The sequence below is a fragment of the Pelophylax lessonae genome (assembly GCF_965119305.1).
Source record: "Pelophylax lessonae genome assembly, chromosome: 1".
NCBI classification, from domain to species: Eukaryota; Metazoa; Chordata; class Amphibia; order Anura; family Ranidae; genus Pelophylax; species Pelophylax lessonae.
Genome location: NC_138768.1, coordinates 103,443,119 through 103,466,799, shown reverse-complemented (window position 1 = coordinate 103,466,799; position 23,681 = coordinate 103,443,119). Strand labels below are relative to the sequence as shown.

Below are 23,681 nucleotides of genomic sequence, written 5' to 3'. Positions count from 1 at the left end.
AGCATCTGCCGATGCCTGAACATCCACTTTGTAAAATTTGGAGAAGGTGTGAACGGACGACCAAGTCGCCGCCTTACACACCTGGGCCACAGAAGCCTGATGACGATGGGCCCAAGACGTACTCAGAGACCCGGTAGAGTGCGCCTTCACAGGAAAAGGAGGAACCTTCCCCTTCAAAGCATAGGCTTGCACAATCGTCTGTCTGATCCATTTGGCGATGGTCGCAGCCGACGCTGCCATGCCCTTCCGAGAACCCTCTGGAAGAACAAACAGAGAATCCGACTTGCGAAAGGATTTAGTCGATGACAGGTAAACCCTGATCGCCCGAACAACATCCAAGGAATGCAAAGCCACCTCCTTTGGATGCTTAGGCTTCGCGCAAATCGAAGGCAAGACAATGTCCTCATTGAGGTGAAATTCCGAGATCCTCTTCGGAAGAAAAGAAGGGTTAGGTCGCAAGACCACCTTATCCAAGTGAATCACCAAGTAGGGAGAGCTGCAGGACAAGGCCGCCACCTCCGACACCCTACGAGCCGAAGTGATCGCTACCAAAAAGGCAACCTTCTTGGACAACCGAGACAACGAGATCTCCCTGATCTTCTCAAAGGGAGCATGCTGTAACACGGACAGAACAAGGTTCAAGTCCCATGGAGGTAAAGGATCCCTCCGAGGAGGGGCCAAGTGCCGCACCCCTTGAACAAAAGGTGCTAACCAAAGAATTAGACGCCACAGGGCGTTGAAAGAGAACGGCCAGCGCAGAAATCTGACCCTTAATCGTGGCCAACGCCAAACGCTGGTCCACGCCCGTTTGAAGGAAGGCCAACACTCTCGATACCGAGTATGAGCGAGGGGAGTACCCCCTGGACTCATACCAGGCAAAATACGCCTTCCAAGTACGGTAGTAAATCTTCCCCGAAGAGGCCTTCCTAGCCTTGATCAAAGTGGGAATGACCTCAGGGGAGAGACCCCTATCCTTTAGGACCTGGTTTTCAACAGTCAGGCCGTTAAAGCCAGCGACTGTAAAGCAGGATGGAATATCGGTCCTTGAGACAGGAGATCTTCTCGAAGAGGCAGACGCCACGGAGCGTCGACTGCCAGATTCACGAGGTCTGCGTACCAAGACCGGCGAGGCCAGTCCGGGGCCACCAGAATCACCGTGTGCGGTTCCGAGGCTAACCTGCGAAGGAGCCTGGACAGCAGCTGAATCGGTGGAAAGGCATACATCAGACGATACTGATGCCAGGGCGCCACTAACTCATCTGAGGCGTCTGCCCGAGGATCGCGCGTTCTTGCCACGAACCTTTCCACCTTGTTGTTTAGGCGAGACTCGAACAGGTCCACATCTGGGGAGCTCCACTTCACGTACAACATCTGAAAGACATCCGGGTGAAGGGACCATTCCCCCTGGTCCAGGGTCTGGCGGCTCAGATAATCCGCCTGCCAGTTCTCCACCCCCGGAATGTGAACTGCCGATATCGCCGGGACGCGAGTCTCGGCCCAAGACAGAATGTCTGCTACTTCCCGAGCCGCACGGGCACTCCTGGTGCCCCCTTGGTGGTTGATGTAGGCCACCGCCGTGGCATTGTCCGTCTGCACCCGAACCGGACGGCCCTGCAGCCTGTTAGTCCAACGTCGAAGGCAGAGATTTATCGCACGCAATTCCAGAATGTTGATCGGAAGGGAGGACTCCCCCTCCGACCAAGTTCCCTGGGAGGACAGAACGCCCAGAACACCACCCCAGCCCGACAGGCTGGCATCGGTGGTGATCACCGTCCATGAAAGAGGACGAAAGGACTTGCCCCCTGACACCGTCGGGGATTGGAGCCACCACAGAAGATCCCTTCTGGTGCGATGGCTCAACGAAATCTGGAGATCCAGAGATTGTGGTCGCCCGTCCCACCTGGACAGGATTTCCGCTTGGAGACCTCGCGTGTGAAACTGGGCGAAGGGAATCGCCTCGAAAGCCGAGACCATCAACCCCAGACATCTCATGCACGTCCGGAGCGACGAGCACGGAACGTCCCTGAGGGACCTGACTTCTTCCTGAAGAGTCCTGAGTTTGTCGTCTGGCAGGAAGACCTTCGACTGGACCGAGTCCAGGATCATTCCCAGGTAGGGAAGCCGAACCGACGGACACAGCGTCGACTTTGGAAAATTTATCGTCCAACCAAACTCCTGTAGAGTTTGCAACGTGACGGGCAGGTCCTTCTCCAAACCCTGGCTGGTCGCAGACCGAACCAGAATATCGTCCAGATACCCCAGGACAGAGATGCCCTGGGCTCTCAACAAAGCCAGAACCGGCGCAAGCACCTTGGTGAAAACCCGCGGAGCCGAAGCGAGACCAAAAGGTCACGCCACGAATTGGTAGTGATCCTCCGCAATGGCGAATCGAAGTGACCTCTGGTGACCTTCGAAAATCGGGATGTGAAGGTACGCATCCTTCAAATCGATGGAGGCCATGAATTCTCCTGGAACCAGGGCAGCCACCACCGACCGCAGGGATTCCATACGGAACTTGCGAACACGCACAAAGCGGTTCAGAGCCTTCAAGTACAGAATTGGACGAACCTTGCCCTCCTTCCTGGGCACGGTGAACAGATTGGAATAGAACCCCCGAAATCTGTCCCAATGAGGAACCGGAACCACCACTCCCTGAGCCCTCAGGTCCCGCACCGCTAGGTGCAGATCCCGCAAACGCTCCGGAGACAGTTGAAGATTTGAGGGAAAGAATCTGCTCTCCGGCCGGGAGAGAAACTCGATCTTGTAGCCAGATCGAACGATTTCCTGAACCCACCTGTCCCGAACACGGGCCAGCCAGGGTTGAAGAAAACCGAGCAAGCGTCCCCCCACCCCAGAACTGGGTGAGGGCGTTCCTTCAGGCCGCATTGTTATGGGCAGCGGGTCCGGACTGGCCAGACTTCTGCTTACCTGACCACGGCTACTTTTGGGAGCCTTGACCCTTGAACGGTTTGCCCTTTTAGTGCGACCGAAAGGCACGAAAGGACCCCTGAGAAGGCCAAAAATTAGCATGCTTCTTACCAGGAGCCGCCTTAGCCTTGGTGAAGTGGGGCAAGAGCGTGCTCTTACCACCCGTGATCCCCTTTATCAACATATCCAAGGATTCTCCAAAAAGGCGAGATCCATCATAAGGCAGATTGGCTAAGGTCTTGCGCGAAGATTGGTCCACAGACCAACACTTTAACCAAACCAGGCGGCGAGACAACACCGCCACGCTGTGTACACGTGCAGCCAACGGCACTAAATCCAAGTCCGCATCACACAAATACATGACACCCTGATGGATTTGATCCACCATATCCAATGTCGCCGGTGAGGCCGAATCAGCCACCAGGACGCGCCTAAGCACCTGCGTCCAACTCGCGACAGCCTGGGCTGCCATAAGAGAGGCAAACAGAGCTTTTAGCATCGAGCCCGTAACAGAATAAGTATGACGGGCAAGAGACTCCAGTTTCCTATCCGTGGCATCTCGGAACACCGGAGTATCCTCTCCTCTGCAGGAATCGCAGTGGACTTATTCAAAACTGCGATCGCGTGATCCACCGGAGGAGGTACACACCACCGTTCATCAGTAGTAGGCGTGAAAGGATAACGCAGCTTGAACCTACTTGGCACAGCAAAAGGCTTGCGTAAATTGCGCCATTGTTCCTTAACAGCACGCTGAAAATCATCAGTGCAGGGAAAGACCTGCGATGTCTTGCATCTTTTCTGCGTCCCATAAGCCGCCAGGGCAGCAGGAGGACATGGTTCATCCTGCAAACGCAGCGTTTGTTTTATATAAGCAACCAATTCATCCATGATTGCAAGCTCTTCAGGCGAGCCAGGGGGGGGAATTAACCCCTTCAACCTCAGCCTCCACCTCCGACCCCACGAGATCCAGGGAGGAACGGGACCCCGATAAGGAGACCCCAGCCATAGCAGCCCCATCACCATCACCCTCTGAATCAGAGGAAATTGAAACTCTGGGCCTTTTTGTGGACTGAGCAGCCACAAGCATTTGCACCTGAGCAGCAAGGTTAGCCACCACCGCAGCCAAATCCCCCCCTGGGGGGGGGGGAAACAGCAGTCCCTTGGCTTCCCACCAGAGTGGCAGGAAATTTGCCTTCCTGAGAATCCATTGCCCCAAAAAAATGCTGGAGAATAAAGGGTTAACTGCCCCTTTAACAAGCGCAGCGAGCGCAGCCCACCGCACACACACACTAGCACAATGAGACCCCCACAGGGATAAAACTTAACTCAGGCAAGGATATAGGAAGAAGAGAGCCCACTGCTGCTGCCTCGATCGGTGCGCCCAGGTAAAAGGAAGTGATGAAACTCAGGGCGCTCTATGAAAGCCTATGGAAGGCTACAAGAAAATGGCCGCCTGCAGTGTAATCATGCGGCCGGAGCGAGCGCAGCCAAAATGGCGCCGTTTGGCGCCGAAAACGCCGCTCCTCCACTACAGTGAGGACCGCAGAACAAACACCACAGCATAGTAAAAAACATGGCGGACCGCCGCAGCGATCGCTGTATGTGCCCAAACATGAAACATCATGCCTCACAGCACACAGCCTGTCACACATCCACAGTCTGACACAGATAGTGCAGCACAGCCCCCCCCCCTGCAGCCGACAGCATGAAGCCAGAGAGATAGGGAGCTTAACAGTGTGAACAGAGGCAGGTTACATAGTCCCAGACTGACACCCCCCCAGACAGGTCCCCACACAGATACACTTATCTCCTAGATGGCGTGGGGAACCCGCACAGGCGAACAAGCCACTGCACATGTGACAGGGAGAGTCGCAGTCAGGACGCAGAAAAACTGGGGTTGAGAAACCGGACAGCGTCCAGTGAGGTAGCCACCTCACCATAGCATCCCTGCACCGAACAGGGATGGGTCGTTCATTGTGTCAGGAGCGTTACCTGACTGAACGCTCGATGGCAGGCTGGGAAGCCACTGACCCACAACCTGCGACCAGGGGGATCAGCCCGAGACCCAGCCCGCACGAATCCTCTTCATCAGAAGAACTAATGCTGACAAAAAGAACAGCTAAGTAAAGAGAGAGAAAAAACTCAAACAAAAATCAAAAAAGAAAAGAAAGGCCGAGACAAAATGCCCCAGCATAGAGCCATCCAGCTACTCCTGACAAGCTAGACATTGAAACAGATATGGATACAGGAAGTAGGAGGGTATTGACTGAGGGGACCACCCCCTGGGGGTGGGATATGTTAAAAGCTTTAATGTTAACATATTCTGTTGCCTAGCTACTCCTACGGAGCAAAGTCTAATACCCCATTGTGACGAATATGAAGATGGCGGCAACTGTCGGAGGACGTAAGAGAAATAAAGTCTTTGCGCGTTCTTCCCAGGCATTTGGCTGTATTAACACTGTTGCTTTATTTTTTTGTATGATAAAAATATCAAATATTTATAAAAAAAAAAAGAAAATAGAAAAAAATACCGGGTTTTGGCAGCCATCTGCTGCCATAACACCAGCAATTAACCGCAAAGTACCGACGTAAATTCACGATGGACAGTCCTTAAGTGGTTAAAGAAGACAGCAGAACAAAACTGGGACAGAAATTAGAAAGCTTTCAAAACACTTGCAGGTAAGTAAAATACTAAAGCCATCAAAGCCAAAAAGTTAGCATTTCCAGGGAAGGTCAGCATAATTAATGCAGCTTAAAAAGTGCACTTACCATCGTTACTAGTAAAATCGCTCTGTTTATTTCCATCTTCCCTACCAAATCCTGTATCAATTGAAAAACCAAAAAAGGCAAATTTTTCATTTAACATACATTTAAGCTTTACAATATTAAATGTATATATTATAAATTATATAAAATATTATGCATTTTCTTTAACCATTCATTCAAAAGAGGTCTGACACCAAATATATAGACCTAGAAATACAGCATCGCTGTCAAATATTTTTCAGTACTAAAGTATAATTACCATCAATACGAAAATCTGTCAGCTTAGAAAAAAAATAAAAGTTCTCACAAGGAACCAAAAAAAAAAAAAAATATAAAAGGATTTTAAAATTACCTGCAAAGGTCTTATCGGGGACAGCAGCAGAAGAGGCAGGCTGAACTCAGACCAGGGAGTATATGCTGGTACCTTCAGGCGATTGGACACTTGTACTGCAAATCATTTCATGCCCGATGGGTGTTCCCGATATATAACCCTACTCCATGAATCCCCATTTTTTTTATATACCAATCACTGCAGAGTACTAGAATTAGAAGGGAGGGTATTCCTGTGCTCTACTCTGAAGACAGAATTTACAGAAAAATTCCCAAAACAATTTCAAAAGCCTCAAAATGCAGATCACCTCATTGGCCTATTTCAATCACAAACTCCATTCTTTTCAGCACAAGACTTGGCCCACAAAGCCCACTTCATAATAAAGGGAATGTTTGTTACAGTTTACCTACTTCTAGGTCCAGAGCTGTGGATTCAATGAGGTTTCAAGGGGATACAAAATAGGAGTTCAAAACTCAACAAAAAGGGCATACCTGTAAGAGAACAAGCTGCTTGCTCTCAAAACGGTAATTAGACAGGCCTTTCTGGGAGTTTCAGTTTTCTATTTAAAAGTATCAAAACAGGAATATTAGCTCTTTTACAACAATAGACCCATTTATGCAAGATTACAGTTTAGAATGGACCAAAGTGGTGGTCCGGGCAGGGCTTCTTTATGATAATGCCAGCTTCATATTGGGAGATTTTTTAAGAGTACTTTATTTCAGTAAAGGCATTTGAATATTCTAATGCACACAGCATTTAGTGACCCTCTTTGTTACCAATTCTATGTACATAGATTTTAAGCACCTTGGGCACATAATTATGAAATCAGATTCCACACTGCACTAAAATCTGGTGGAAGAATTGCATATAGGCAGGATTAAAAAGGGGTCAGACACCATCTTGGTTCATCATTAAAAATGTGCAAGCCGCTAAGGGGTCAGGGGTTTGCACAGCTTAAAGTATTAGTCAAATAAGCTTTGGGATTCTTACTTACAGTTAAGCTTACCTGTAAGGTAAAATGAATCTCCCCTAAACGTGCTCATCAAGTTTTTTTTGCCAGTGTCCAATCACCAGAGAATAGTTGCATATAACCCATAGTAAATAATAAATATACTGTTTCCTGCGAGACTAAGAAATCCTATCTTTTTTTTTTTTTTGCTTCTTTGTTTATAGCACAAAATAAAAACCACAGAGGTGATCAAATACCACCAAAAGAAAGCTCTTTTTGTGGGGAATAAAGGACATTAATTTTACTTGGGTATAGTGTCTCACGACCATGCAATTGTGAGTTAAAGCAACGCAGTGCCATATCACAAAAAAATAGCCTGGTCATTAGGAGATATAACCTTCCAGAACTAAAGTGGTCTTATGGTTTCCCCCACAGCAATGGCACTTGTAAAGATATTGCTGATGAAACTTGAAGAAAAAGTTATTTTTTTTTTTCTTTAATTTTTGCTTGTTTTTCCTCTTTTAAAATACAATTTAAAAAAAAAAAAAAACATTCCCAAAAGACCTTAAAGAGGTTGTTAACTCAGTTACATTTTTTTTTTACAAGCTGAAAGATAAACACATAATGAGCTAGCATGCATCGCATACTAGCTCATTATGAAATACCTTAGAACGAGCCCCCGCCGTGCCATCCGCTTACCTCTATGACGGGCGACATGTCCAGTCGTCCGTCTTCCGGGATCGCGGCATCCGGCCATCTGATTGGCCGGAGCCGCGGTGACTTCGCTCACGCGCGCGGGAGCCGACGGTCACGGCACGGGGCTTTGAAGGAACGGCCGCTGGTGCTGTCATGTCACTGGCTGCATGTAAGGTAAATATCTCCTAAAAGGTGCATGTTTAGGAGATATTTACAGTACCTATAGGTAAGCCTTATCATAGGCTTAACTATAGGTAAAAGTGTCAGAGGAGGGTTTACTTCCTTTTTAAGATCACAAGAAAGCCTGGTTTGTCCCCCCAAAAATGATATATGTATCAGTTCTGTTTCTGAATTACAATGTTGTAGCCTCCTGAATACCTATAGCTGAAATGTGAAATTATGGTTTGGTCCATAGGGGGGAAACAGGTGTGAGAGCTTAAGTTGTTCTAAACCCAGAATTCTAATTAGTCAATCAATCTCTGACCAATTTCAAATGGTTCTGAAAATTTGGAATTCGTTGGAGACCAAAGACTTTTTAGAGCACAAACAAAACGATCATATTGGTCAAAAACAAGTGCATTTTATTTTTAAATATCTACATAAAGTTCATCTTGAAGGAAACAAAAATCAAAAGAAATTAGATAAAAAGGCTAGTTGCTAATGTTTAAGCTTTTAGCTTTTGTTACATTGCTTTATTCACAAACAAAAATAGGTAGCCGTGCCATTTGTAAAAGAATGATAAAAGAAAAAAAAAATGGAATTTTTGTAAGAACTTACCGTAAAATTAATTTATCGGAGTCCTCTCACAGTCGTCGCCCACTCATACAGTCTTCACTTATGGGTATTGACCTCTTATCCACAGGAGCAAGCTAGGCATAAGATTTGATATAACAAAACACTTTTTCTATAGACACACCTATAGGGGGCTGTCCCTCTGGTCCAATACCCCCCTACTAGCAGCATTCCCAATTCAGTTTGGTAGCAAGCAGTAGATAGTCCAAGACCCCAAAAAAGAGCGGTGGGGGCGGCGACTGTCAGAGGACACAGAGAAATGAATTTTACGATAAGTTCTTACAAAAATTAAATTTTCTCTTACGTCCTGTGACAGTCGCCGCCCACTCATACAGTCTTCACTTATGGGATGTCCCAAAGCAGTGTAGACATGAGGGGTGGGAAGCGCAACCGTCACAAAGGCAACGCAGCACCCAGGTCAGAGAAAATAACCTTATCTGAACCAGAAAGGTAAAATGCTGGGTAACAGAAAAGCTCAACAGGAGCGAACAAACCCAGGAAAGCAAATCAACAAAGGGGGAACAACCCCAACAAGTGGTGACAGGCACTGCCGCACACAGAACTTTGCGGCCGAAGGAGGCATCTGCTGATGCCAAAACATCAAGTTTGTAAAAGTTGGAAAAGGTGTGCATGGACGACCAAGTCGCTGCTTTGCACACTTGGGCCACCGATGCTTGATGGCCCAGGATACACTCACCACTCGCCGACGAAGAGACCCCGATCTCTCCGGACCTGGCTTTTAACAGCCACGCCGTTAAAGCCAGCGACTGTAAAGTAGGATAAAAGATTGGCCCCTGAGACAGCAGATCTCTTAACGGGAGCCGCCAGGGAGGCTCGACGACCAGTTACATAATGTCCGCAAACTAAGACCGGCGTGGCCAGCCCGAGGCCACCAGAATAACCAACTTTGGTTCCGAGACCAACCTTCAAAGGAACCTGGACAACTGAATTGGGGCAAAAATCAGGCGATACCGATTCCAAGGCACACCCAACGCATCCGAGGCGTCTGCCAGAGGATCACGTGTTCTTGCCACGAACCTTCCCACCTTGTTGTTTAGGCGCGACGCTAACAGATCCACGTCCGGGGATCCCCATCGCGCACACATTTGAAACAACTCCGGGTGTAAGGACCATTCCCCCTGGTCCAGGGTCTGGCGGCTCAGATAATCGGCCTGCCAGTTCTCCACACCTGGAATGTGAACTAAAAATCACTGGGACCTGCGTCGTGGCCCAAGACAGCATTTTGGTCACTTCCTGGGCCGTCCGGGCACTCATTGTGCCCCCTTGGTGATTGATGTTAGCCACCGCAGTTGTGTTGTCCGTCTGCACACGCACAGGGCGACCTCGAAGATTATCTGACCAACGGAGCAAACAGTCTAATCGCTCGCAGTTCCAATATATTTATCGGTAGGGAGGATTCCTCCTCCGACAAAGTTCCCTGGGCAGACAGAGTGACCAGAACGCCACCCCAGCCCGACAGGCTGGCGTCCGTGGTGATCACTGTCCACAATAACGACCGGAAGTATTTCCCCTCCATCATTGCCGGAGACTGGAGCCACCACAGAAGATCCTCTCTGACTTGGTGACTCAAAGATATCCTCCTTTCGAAGAAATAAGGATGCCTGTCCCACCTGGCCAGGATCTCTGCTTGAAGAGATCGTTTGTGGAACTGTGCAAATGGTATCGCCTCGAAGGCTGACACCATCAAACCCAGGGACCGCATGCAGATCCTGAGCAACGAGGAGTCGTTGTCCCTGAGGGACCTGACCTCTATCTGCAGAGTCCGGAGTTTGTCCACCGGCAGGAAAATTTTTGCATGGGCGGAGTCCAGGACCATCCCCAAGTAAGAGAGACGAAACAGAAGAAGAGGACAATGTCGACTTCTGAAAGTTGATGGTCCACCGACCTCCTGGAGCGCGTCTGAACCGTGGTTGACAGATCGCGCAACAGAGTTCGACTGGAACTCGATCTTAACAGGAGATCGTCCAGATATCCCAGGATCACAATCCCCTGCACCGGCAACAGGACCAGAACAGGAGCCAACAACATGGTAAATACCCATGGAGCCGAAGCGAGGCCGAAAGGTAACGCCACAAACGGATAGTGTTCCTCCGCGATTGCGAACCGGAGGTACCTCTGATGACCCTCGAATATGGGGATGTGTAGATACGCATCCTTGAGGTCGATTGAAGCCAGGAAATCTCCTGGGCTCAGGGAGGCTACCACCGAACGAAGGTATCCCATACGGAATTTTTGAACCCGCACAAAGCGGTTCAGAAATTTCAAGTCCAGAATCGGACGCACCTTGTCCTCCTTTCTGGGCACTGTGAACAGATTCGAGTACAACACCTGAAATTTGTCCCGATGTGGCACCGGGATGATCACCCCTGGGCGATGAGATCCTGAACTGCCCGTTGAAGATCTTGAAAACGATCTGGGGTCAAGTGAAGATTTTAGGTTAAGAACCTGTCTGCAGGACGCGATCTGAATTCGATCTTGTACTCTGACCAAATGAGTTCCTGAACCCACCTGTTCTGAATCCGGGACAGCCAAGGTTCGGGAAAACCGCACAGACGTCCCCCACCCCTGAAACGGGTGAGGGCGCCCCTTCATGTGGAGGCGGACGGGGCTGCCGTGCCAGAGTGGACGGCTTTAGACTTGCCCGAACAAGGCTTTTTCTGGCCACCAGCTGCCTTGGAGGATTTGCCCTCGTCTTGTGTCTTGAAGGCACGAATGGACCCCTGATTCGGTTTAAAGGAAGGGCCCCGCTTACCGCAAAACATTTTACCCTTGGGTGCTCGGGGCAGCAGAGTGCTTTTGTCCCGAGTGACCCCCTTAACCAACTCATCCAGGGAGTCGCCAAAAAGTCGATTCCCTGCATAAGGGATGTCAGACACCGTCTTCCTGGAAGTCTGGTCAGCCGACCAGCTCTTTAGCCACACCATACGATGGATTATCACTGCGACAGTGGACAGTTGTGAGACTAAAGGGGCAACATCCAAGGCCACGTCAAACAGGTATAAAACAGCATGAATAATTTTGTCCATCTCTAAAGTAGCAGGAGGGGGCGGAATCAGCCACAAGGGTGCGTCTGAGCACCTTGGTCCACTCCACCACAACCTGAGAGACCATTACAGAGGCGAAAACGGTTTTCATCAACGAACCCGCCACCATATAGGAGTGGCAAGTAAGATTCAGCCAGTCTATCCGTTGGGTCTCTAAACACCGGAGAATCCTCCACGGGCATTAGAGTGGCTTTGTTCAACCTGGACACTGTGTGATCCAAGCTTAGGGGCCGCGGTCCAGTGCGAATCCGTTGGAGTAGCAAAGGGATAACGGTACGGAAACCGCTTTGGTACCACAAAATTGCCCTTCAAATTGCACCATTGTTCGCTCACAGTTTCATGAAACAGAGCAAGACAGGTAAACACCTGTGCCGCTTTCTGGATCCTGTGGGTCCCAAAGGAAGACCGCTTACTCGGCGGGTTGGGCTCATCCTATAAATGTAGTGTATCCTTAATACAACTAATAAGCACAGACCTAGCTGCGCGTTCTCTGGCCGTCCAGGGGGAGGGTCGTCCCCCTCCACATCCTCAACCTCCCCTTCCGACTCAGAGGACCGAGACCCCTCAGGAGGTACACTGTCCATGGAAACTATATCTAGCTCTTAATCAGAAGAATGAGAAAGTCTGGGTCTTTTCTTAGAAGCCTGCTCAGACATCAACAGATCAACTTTAGACGCTAAAGTCGCAAGTGAAGCAGTATTGGAGGCCATCGCAGAGGATTCAGGCGTACCTGAACCCTCCACCAGAGATGGGGGGAAATTTGCTGTCCTGGGACTCCATTAAAATGTTATGGTGCTGGCCCTTTAAACTCGCAATAGCGGTTGATCCCACGCAATAAGGACTACCCTGAGTTACCAAATATTGAGAAAAATAACTGCCAGCAAAGGTATTATCCCATGAAAAGAGCAGAAAAAGCCCCCCCAGAAGTGTAGCTGTACAATACCACGATTGTAGCTCGATCAGACTGCCTGGAGAAAGGAAATATCACGCCGCTAGAGGCCAAAATAGGACTTGAGCCAAGGAAAAATGGATGCCAATGTAATGCTATGGGGAGGCTCCGGGAAAATGGCCGCCGAGCACATGTTAGAATACATTGCCAGCACTAAAGATGGCGCCCGAAAGGGCGCAAAAACACTACAGAGGGAATGGCTTGCTGATGCCCTCACATGAAGCCGAACAGCCTTCCCACACCCAAAATGGCGGCCCCGCGATTTTTACACCACAGCGGCCCCCACAACATAGTCTGTACCCCCAAACGTAGCACAAACACTACCAGGGAACCCCGCAAATCCTCCACAACATGGCATGACCGCAATAGCGCACCCGCAGGGACCGGGAGGGACACACGTGGACCACAAGGACAGACATGAGGGGGATATCGCAGACTCCAGACTGCCATCCCCATGACCGAGGCCCCACACACACACCCTGACATACAATGCCAAAGACAGAGGGGGTAGCATGGTTACTCACCGAACCAGCTAAAGTGTGGGTGCCACTCTGCGACGGTTAGCCTCCCACCCGGGTGGGTGTGCAGTCAGCCAAACAGGACGCTAGCAACACGCGGTGTACTGCAGTGGAGATATCCTAGCGAAGTAGCCACTTTGCAGGCTTTTGTCCCTGAGGACAGGGACAGGTCGTTTGCGAGGCCAGGGCGTACGCATAGCCTGCTAAACGCTCGATGGCGGGCTGGGATTCCGTAAGGCTCTATTACAACCAGTCCGATTCCCAGCTCCGCAAACGCTGTAGTCTTCCGAAGTCTGACTAAGCGCAGGATCAAATAGAGAGCTATCAGTGTAAAGAAAAAAACACTTAGCAGAAACAAAATTAAGAAAACAGAAGAAAAGGCTGAGACTGTAGCCCCAGCTAATGGAAGCCTGCCTACTCCTGACTAGGCAAAAGACAAACTGAATTGAGAATGCTTCTAGCAGGGGGGGTATTGGACCAGAGGGACAGCCCCCTATAGGTGTGTCTATGCAAAGTGTTTTGTGTTCTAACAAATCTTACGCCTAGCTTGCTCCGGAAGATAAGAGGTTTAATACTCATAAGTGAAGACTGTATGAGTGGGTGGCGACTGTCAGAGGACGTAAGAGAAACTGGATTTTGACTTACCGTAAAATCCTTTTCTCTTAAATTCATTGACGGACGCAGTTCGCTCTAATTCATATCAGTAGGGTAATACTGCACCCTACAGGAGGAGGACACTAGACAGAAAAAAGTTCTGGCTATGCCTATGGGCAGTCCCGGAGGGTACACCCTCTCTTCCTACATAGGATGTAAGTTCTGTATCAAAGCAGTGTCAGAAAGTAATACCCAACTCAAAATAGAGGGGCGGGTAACTGCGTCCGTCAATGAACAAGAGAAAAGGATCTTACGGTAATTCAAAAATCCAGTTTTCTCTATCGCTCATTGACTGTCCCAGTTCGCTCTGATTCGTATAAGTAGGGACGTCCCAAGCAGTGCCATAAAATAAAGGTGGGAACAGCAGAAACGCCCCCAAGGCCAAACATAGCCGACCAGACAACATAGGACTCATTAGAACAAAAGATGAAGCCCACCTGAAAGCAAACAGTAAACACCCTCAAGGTAGGCCAAAAGCCCTCCAAACAACAGCCAGCAAAAAAAACCTTGCTGCCGAAAAGAGGCATCTGCAGATGCCAGCACATCCACCTTATAAAACGTGGCAAAGATGTGAACAAATGACCAGGTAGACGTCTTGCAACCTGAAGCAAAAAGCCCAAAAAACACTAGGCGCCCAAGTAGAAGGTGCCGAAACAGGAAAAGGTAGGACCTTACCCATAAAAGAAGAAGCCTGCACCACAGACTGTCAGATTCACCTGCAAATAGTTGCAGCAGACACAGGCAGCGCTGTCCTTGGGCCATCCGTGAGCACAGGGAGGGAACCTGACTACGGGAAGACTCAGTAGCCAAGTACCCCTCGAGTGCCCGAACTCCATCCAGAGTATGCAGCGCACATTCCATAGGATGAGGGGGCTAAGGACACAAGATGGCAACACAATGGCCTCGTGCAAGTGAACTCTAGAAACCACTGGAGGAAAGGACAGATCCGGACGAAGTACCACCTGGCCCCATGAACCAACATATAGGGAGAACAACAGGACAATGTCGCCAGTGCAGACACCCTGTGTGCAGAGTGACAGCAATAAAGGCCACCTTCTGCAATAAGGTAAGCCAGGGATAATGTTGATAATCGCAAAGGAGGGTCTGGAAGAACAGACTGCACCAACCAAGGGCCCCCGGTGGTGATGTAGGTCGCACCGGAAGAACCAAGTGTCGCACCCCCTGGAAAGTTACGCACCAGGGAACAGGTGGAATAAAAATTACCAAAGCAGATACCCGACCCTTGACAGTACTCAATGCCAACATTTGATCAACCCTCCCGTTGAAGGAAAAGATCCAGCCACTTATAGTAAGAGCAAGGGGGAGCTCAAGAAGACTCTCACTAGGCAATAAGCGACCATCTCATATGATAAAAAAAATCCTAAAAGACGCTTCCCACGCTTTACGCAGGGTGGGAATCACCAAAGCAGACAACCCTCGGTCCTTCAGCACCTGGCTTACAATAGCCAAGCCAGGCCGGCAAGCCAACGACGGTAAAGCCGGACAGGAGATCGGCCCCGAAGATAAGAAACCCTCCCTGAGAGGAGGCCTCCAATGAGCGTCAGCGGAAAACCTGACAAGGTCAGCGTACCAAGCTCAGAAAGCTCGGTAATGTCAGTCCGGAGCCACGTGAATGACCAAAATCCCTTCCACCTGGATCCTGTGAAGAATTCTTGGCAGCAACTGGAGAGGAAGAAAGGCAGACAGCAGCTGACACTGACCTCAGCCCATCCCTGAGCACTCTCGCACGGCCATGCCGGGTCAGCCTTGCGCAGGTGACCACGCCAAACTTCTCAGCATCATACATGATGAACCTAGCGAATGTTCTTGCCCATGACAGAACCCATGGTGCCACCATTGCACCCGCCAGAGGGTCCCAGGAGCGGGCCACGACCTCTGCACTATCCTGTAGATGCAATGCCAACAGGACCCCGTCCGGAATGCCCCCAAATAAAGACAACTGCTGTAACGTCTCCAGATGAAGGGATCATTGCCCTGCATCCAGGGCCAGTTGACTGAGGTAAACTGCCTACCAATTGTGTATTTTCCCCACCTGGAAAGGGAACAGATGATAGAACCGAAGAACCGTGAACGAAGGTGCGAATCAAAGAGTTGCCAGCAGATGAAGATAAATAGCCAAGGCCGAAACCTGGCCCTTGATAGTACCCAACGGCAAGTGCTGCTCAAACCCTTTTTATAAAAAGGCCAAAACCCTAGCTATAGAAAACAAGCGAGAGTGCAGCAGCGATTTCCACCAAAAAATGTACGATTTCCGCAGATGACGATAGATCTTCCTAGAAGTGGACTTCCTGGCCTTCAAAAGGGTAGGAATCACCGAATCAGAAAGACCTCTATTCCTCAACACCTTGCTTTCAACAGCCAAGCCGTTAAAAGCAAGAGACCAAAAAGCCGGATGGAAGATCGGTCCTTGAGATAGTAGCTCTTCCCGCAAAGGAAGACGCCATGGAGGATCCACTACCAGTTTTACCAGCTCTGCGTTCCAAGACTGCCGAGTTCAGTCTAGTGACACCAGAGCGACCGGAATGCATTCCATCGCCACGCTGCGAAGAAATCCTGGCAGGAGAACAAGCGAAGGGAAGGCATGTATCAGGTGATACCGACTCCAAGGAGCCACAAGAGCATCTGTGGCATTGGCCAGAGGATCCCGAGACCTGGCCACAAACCTCTGTCTCACTTCAACAGGAAAGTTCAAACAGGTCCACGTCCGGGGTCTCCCACCGGGGACACAGGAGATGTAGCACCTCCGGATGTAGGGACCACTGATCCAACACCTGACTCAGGTAATCCGCTTGCCAATTTTCCAGAGTCCACACCCCGGATGTGATGTGGACTGTGGAAAGAGCCGGAACACTGTTCCGCCCACACAAGAATCTCGGGCCACCTCCTTGGCTGTCAGGGCACTCCTGGTGCCCCCTTGATTGATGTAAGCCACGGCCGTGGCATTGTCCGACTGGGCTCGAACCGGAGAGCCATGTAGCCGACTTGTACAGGGAAGCAGGCAGAGCTTGATCACTCAGCTCCAGAATAGATTGACAAGGAAAACACTTTGAACGCCCAAGTCCCCTGAGCACAGAGCTTCCCCAGCACTCCACCCCAGCCTGATAGGCTGGCGTCCGTGGTGACAATTGTCCAAAATACCGGCAGGCAGGACTTGCCATGGCACAGGACATGTGACTGAATACACCAAGAGCAGACTTCGTGAAATGGCTCAACCGAATCTTCTGGTCCAAAGACCGAGGATCTCTGTTCTATTTTGACAGAACCGCTTTCTGCAGCCGTCTCTTGAGACTGAGCAAACGGTACTGCTTCGAAGGTCGAGACCATCAGACCCAGAGCCCTCATGCAAGCCCGTAAGGAGGACTGATCGGCCTCCATCAGCAATTGGACCAAACTTCTGAAGCTTGTCCAAGGGAAGGAAAACCCTCGCCAGAGCAGTCGAGGATCAGCCCCGGAAAGGTGACCTGCACAGTCAGGGCAGATTTTGGTGACATTGATCCTCCACCCGAAGTCCTGAAAGGTCCAAATTGTGATGGAGAGGTTTTCCAGCAGATCCGATTGGGAAACTGCCCGCAACAGGAGATCGTCTTGATACCCCTTAATGGAAATACCTGATCAACGCAACAAGGCCAGCACAGGGGCTAGGAACTTGGTAAAAACTCTGGGAGCCGAGACTAGACCAAAAGGGTAACGCCATAAATTGAAAGTGCTCCTCTGCCACCGCAAAGTGGATGTCCCTCGAATATGGGGACGTGGAGATATGCATTTTTAATGTTCGATGGAAGCCAGAAAATTCCCAATTCAAAGATGCCACCACCGACCGAATGGACTCCATTCGGAATTTCTGCACCCGCACAAAGTGGTTAGGAGCCTTGAGGTCCAGGATTGCCCTCCTTTCGGGGCATGGTGAACAGGTTTGAATAGAAACCTTGAGAGCGTTCCTGTTGGGGAACTGGCACAATCACCCCTTAAGCCCAGTTATCTCGCATAGCCTCCCGCAGATCCTTCAAAAAAAAAAAAAATTTCATCTTGTACCCTAAACAAAGCAGTTTGCGAACCTATTTGTCCTGAGGCAAGGAGGTGGAGGGTTCCTGAAAGAAACGCAGACGTCCCCCCACCCCTAAGAAGGGTGAGGGTGCCCCTTAATGCTGAAGAGGACTTGTCTGCAGCACCGGACTGACAGGCCTTTGACTTGCCCCAGGGTTTCTTAACACTTCCAAAAGTTGAAAACGGCTTAACTTTTTCGTTGCAACCCCGAGGCACGAAAAAAACGTTGAGCAGCTAAGGAGGGACACCACTTAGGGGAAAAGGGGAGATCAGCCAAGGCTTTTTTAGAAGCTTGGTCAACCGACCAGCTCTTCAACCAGACCATGCGTCTTAAAACAATGCCCATGGCCGAGACTATGGCCACAAGGGGAGCCACATCAATAGAAGCATCACACAGGAAAACCAGAGACTGGATCACCTGGTCCAACAGTTCCAGCTTTTCTGGGGGAAATGTCTGGGTCCAAAGACTTCCGCAAACCCCTAATCCATTCCATCACCGTCTAAGACTAGCACAGACAAAAAATGGTTGCAAAATGGAACCCGCCAGCACGCGAAGATGGCGGGAAAGGGCTTAAACCCACCTGTTCACTGGATTTGTAAAAGCTGGAGAATACTCCACAAGCACAAGGGTAGGTTTAATCTGGAAACAAATGGAACCAGCCAGCACGTGAAGATGGCAGGAAACAGGGTTCATACACATTTTCACCAATAAAATTCCATAACTTTTCCATGACTTCACATAAATATTCAGGACCTAATGTTTCATGAAATATCTATGTATACATGTTAAATAAGAAGAAAATCCATGTCACACCCAGCATATTTTTAATAAAATAAATGACAATCTTTGTAGTGTACAGTACCTTTGCAGTTAGGATTTCGTTTCTGGATACAGCGCGACTCAAAATGGTCCCTTGTTTTACAGTGGATGAGATGGAAGCACCGCTGCCGCAGCTGGGAGCCGGTGTCACTTCAGGCGCACGGGTGAAAAAGCCAGCGATCGGATTGGAAGCTGTCAAGCACGCAGCTGCAGACTGGTGCTTTGCACCTTTAGCGTGGCTAGAGAGCGCTGCCTCTCCCATGTTCAAAATGTCAAACGTTTTACAACACACACTGTACATTTAGCGGACATGATACAGGAGGTGGTCAGAGGCTGCGGACATGATACAGGAGGTGGTCAGAGGCTGCGGACATGATACAGGAGGTGGTCAGAGGCTGCGGACATGATACAGGAGGTGGTCAGAGGCTGCGGACATGATACAGGAGGTGGTCAGAGGCTGCGGACATGATACAGGAGGTGGTCAGGGGCTGCGGAAGAGAGCACTGAGGGGGGGCTAGAGAGCACCGAGGGGGGGCTAAAGAGCACCGAGGGGGGGCTAAAGAGCACCGAGGGGGGGCTAAAGAGCACCGAGGGGGGGCTAAAGAGCACCGAGGGGGGGGCTAAAGAGCACCGAGGGGGGGCTAAAGAGCACCGAGGGGGGGCTAAAGAGCACCGAGGGGGGGCTAAAGAGCACCGAGGGGGGGCTAAAGAGCACCGAGGGGGGGCATTTTTACATTCACCGTATAGCACTGGTACAGGTAGGTGTCCTTCCGGGTCCACGGTAACCGAAAAGGTTAACGCCCCCTTTCGCGTCATCATCACGTTCATGCGGCCGGCCTGCCCTCCAGTGACGCTTCCACTGCCTCATTGGTTGATAATCTCCCGGCTGTTACTGCTGCTAGTCAGTCACAGTGTCTCCAGGCAAACCGCGACCGGCCCTCCCCGCTGCCTGATTGGGTCATCTCTTCGGCTGCTGCTGGCCAATGACAGCACGCGCATACCGCGGACCCGGAAGGACGCTAATACAGCAAAATGTAAATACAGTATGTGGCAATATAATCATAAAATAATTAAGCATCCGCTCCCCCACAGTAATTTAATTCCATGACTTTTCCAAAACCTAGTGTGTTTCCTAATTTTCCATGACCTTTCCAGGCCTGGAAAGTGTCATCTAAAAATTCCAAAACTTTTCCAGGATTTCCAGGACCGTATGAACCCTGAGGAAAGGAATTACATCCGCCTGTCCACTGGATCCATAAAAGCTGGGGAATCCTCCACAGGCACAAGTGTAGGTTTAGTCTGGAAACAGGATGGTCCACTTTAGGTGGCATTGTCCAATGGTGGGAAACCTTTTCAGCAAAAGGATACTGGCGTTTAAGCATGTGTTAGTGGTGCCAAAACGCTTTAACGCGCTGCCATTGGTCATTTACAATATTGTGAAAAGTGTCGGGACAAGGGAAAACCCTGTCAGCTTTTAGAGACTTCCGGGAACCGAAAGCCACCCGCGTTCCTTCCGGCGTGGGCTCAGCCAATTTTAAAGTATCCCTCACTGAAATATAATTTTTGTTAAAAACTTACCGTAAAATTATTTTCTCCGAGTCCCCCGACAGTCGCCGCCCGATGGTATTAGCCTTCACTAATGGGTAATGGCGCACTCTGCAGGAGCAGGCTAGGCAGATAATTGATCAGGTTAATACAAAAAAACATTTGTACCTCAGCACGCCACTAGGGGGCCATCCCTCAGCCTTTACCAGAAACCCAATCTGATATTACTTCAGTTTCGTAGCAAGCAGTACTGGAAGGCAACCACCCCCAGATCCAAAAACCAAAGGGGTGGGGGCTGGCGACTGGTCAGAGGACTCAGAGAAAATAATTTTAGGGTAAGTTCTTACAAAAATTCTATTTTCTCTTACGTCTTTCGACAGTCACCGCCCGATGGCATTAGCCTTCACTAATGGGACGTCCCAAAGCAGTGCAGGTATGAGGGGTGGGAAAGCAACGCAACCATATAAGAAGGTAACGCAATTAACGGGGCTAGTAACAACCAGAGCCCGCAGAAAAAACTGGAACAAACCCAGAAAAAACACCCTAACAAGGAAAGACATTAAAAATAATGTCCCCTCAAACAACTGCCGCACTCAAAACTTTGCGGCCAAAGGAAGCATCCGAAGATGCCAAAACATCAAGTTTGTAAAATTTTGTGAAAGTGTGCAGGGACGACCATGTCGCCGCCTTGCATACCTGAGCCACAGATGCCGGATCGCGAAAAGCCCAAGAGACACTAACAGCTCAATAGAATCAGCCTTCACCGGGAAAAGAGGAAACAGACCATTGATCGAATAAGCCTGCACAATCGTCTGTCTGATCCATTTAGAAAGCGTTGCAGCGGAGGCGGCCGATACTTCCGAGATCCCTCAGGAAGAACAAATGGAGTGCAAGACTGCCGAATTGACTCCGAGGCGGACAGGTAGCCCTTGAGTGCCTGGAACACATCCAGAGAATGCATGCATGGCAAACTCCTTAGGATGCTTGGGCCGTGCGCACAGCGTAGGCAACGCGATATCCTCAATAAGGTGGAACGAAGAAACCACCATGGGAAGAAAAGATTGACTCGGTCGCAGAACTACCTTATCTCTATGAAGTACTAGTTGAGAGCGGCAGGACAAGGCCGCCAATTCAGACACTCTGCGAGCCGACGTGATGGACACTGGAAAGGCCACTTTCTGTGACAACACAGACAGAGGAATCTCTCTGATGTTCTCGAAAGAAGGTTTCTGTAACACCAAAAAAAACAGATTCAGATCCCAGGGAGGCAAAAGAGCCCTCCTCGGGGGAGCCAAGTGCCGCACCCCTTGAATAAAGGTGCGGATCAAAGAATGTGACGCCAACGGTTGCTGAAAAAAAAAATGGCAAAGGCCGACAACTGACCCTTGACCATAGTCAGCACCAGACTCTGAACGCCCTTCTGTAGGAAGGCCAAGACCTTCGCCACCGAGAAGGAACGAGGATGAAGACCATGTTCCTCGCACCAAGCGGTATACGCTTTCCAGGTGCAGTGATAAATCTTTCTTGAAGTGGCTTTGCGAGTTAACAAGGTAGGGATGACCTCCTGCAGAAGGCCTCTATCCGTCAGGACCTGGCTTTCAACAGCCATGCCGTTAAAGCCAGCGACTGTAAAGCAGGATAGATCGGTCCCTGCGACAGAAGATTGTCTCGCAGCGGAGGCCGCCAGGGAGGTTCGACGACCATCTGGACGATGTCCGCGTACCAGGACCATTGAGGCCAGTCCGGGGCCGCTAGAATTACCGACAACCGTTCCGACGCCACCCTGCGAAGGAACCTGGACAGCAGTTTAACCAGAGGAAAGGCACAGATCAGCCGGTAGCGGTGCCAAGGCACCACCAACGCGTACGCGTCGTCCGCCAGATGATCGAGAGTTCTGGCCACAAACATTTCCACCTTTTTGTTGAGACGGGACGCAAACAGATCTATGTCTGGGTTGCCCCACCGGGCGCACAGAACGTGAAACACCTCCAGATGCAGTGACCATTCCCCCTGATTTCCCCCTGATCCAAGGTCTGGCGACTCAGATAGTCCACCTGCCAGTTTTAGACGCCCGGAATGTGAACAGCTGATATCGCCGGTACACGCGATTCGGCCCAAGACAGGAGCTTGGCCACTTCCATGGCCACCCGGGCACTCTTCGTGCCCCCCCTGGTGATTTATGTATGCCACGGCTGTGGCATTGTCCGTCTGTAAACGGACCGGACTTACCTGAAGCTGAGATGACCACCGGAATAGGCAAAGCTTTAAGGCCCGAAGCGCCAGGACATTGATAGGCAGCGAGGTCTCCCCTGCCGACAAGTTCCCCTGGGCAGAGTGTGCCCAGAACTCCTCTCCCCAGCCCAACAGGCTGGCATCTATGGTGAGAATCATCCACAACAGTGGCCGGAAAGACTGGTCCTGTGTCACCGACAGTGACTGCAGCCACCACAAAAGATCCGACCTCACCAGGCAACTCCAGGAAATTCTCCTTTCCAAGGACTGAGGTGTCCTGTCCCACCTGTCAAGGATCTCTGCATGCAGAGTCCTGGTATGAAATTGAGCAAATGGAACTGCTTCGAAGGCCGACACCATCAGGCCCAGAACTCGCATGCAGGTCCGCAAAGAGGAGAGATCGCTGAGCCCGAGGGCCCCGATCTCCTCCCGTAAGGTCCTGAGTTTGTCCTCCGGAAGGAAGACCCAAGATAGAGCAGAATCCAGGACCATCCCCAGATACTGGAAACTATTTGAGGGAGTCAGTGCGGACTTCTGAAAATTGATGGTCCACTCGAATTCCTGGAGTGTCTGAACCGTCACTGCCAGATCGATCGACAGGGAAACACGAGTTTGACCTTAACAAAAGGTCGTCTAGGTAACCAAGGACCGCAATGCCCCGCAAACGCAGTAAAGCTAGAACCGGAGCAAACACCTTGGTGAAGACCCTGGGAGCCAAAGCGAGGCCACAAACTGATAGTGCTCCCCAGCCACCGCGAAGCGGAGATATCTCGGATGACCCTGGAAAATAGGGATGTGTGCATACGCATCCTTCAAGTCTACTGAAGCCAGGAAGTCCCCGGGTCTCAACGATGCTACCAATGACCAGATGGATTCCATCCTGAACTTCTGCACCAGCACACAGCGGTTCAGAGATTAAAAGACCAGAATCGGATGTACCTTGCTCTCTTTCCTGAACACTGAATAGGTTGGTGTAAAATCCGCGAAAACGCTCCCGTGAGGGAACTGGTACAATGACTCCTTGGGAAAGCAGATCGTGCAATGACCCCATGAGATCTCTTGAGACGATCGGGAGACAGCTGGAGATTGGACGGAAAGAACCTGTCAGAGGGGCGTGATCGGAATTCGATCTTGTACCCTGAAAGAATCAGTTTGTGAACCCACCTGTCCTGAATGACGGACAAAAGTTCCTGAAAAAACGCAGACGTCCCCCCACCTGTGCCGTCGAGCCAGACTGTCCGGCATTTGGCTTACCTGTCCACGGTTTCTGCTGGCCACCCGGGGATCAAAAGGGTTTACCCTTCTCTTGCGTCCCGAAGGCACGAATGGAGTACGTTGAGTCTTGGAGGGTCCCCGCCACGCGCAGGGAGA

At 50.3% G+C, this 23,681-nt stretch overlaps 1 protein-coding gene across 1 annotated transcript in view; it reads right to left on the bottom strand.

The window, feature by feature from the left end:
• The window catches only part of DDX4 (DEAD-box helicase 4), a gene marked incomplete at its 5' end in the record, with an annotated part of 317,760 nt that extends 296,073 nt beyond the window's left edge, over positions 1–21,687 (bottom strand). The window contains one exon of the mRNA XM_082243122.1: positions 21,462–21,687. Coding sequence (XP_082099248.1) covers positions 21,462–21,687 — 226 coding nt within the window. The remainder of the gene's footprint in view (positions 1–21,461) is intronic.
• Between the last annotated feature and the right edge of the window lie 1,994 nt (positions 21,688–23,681).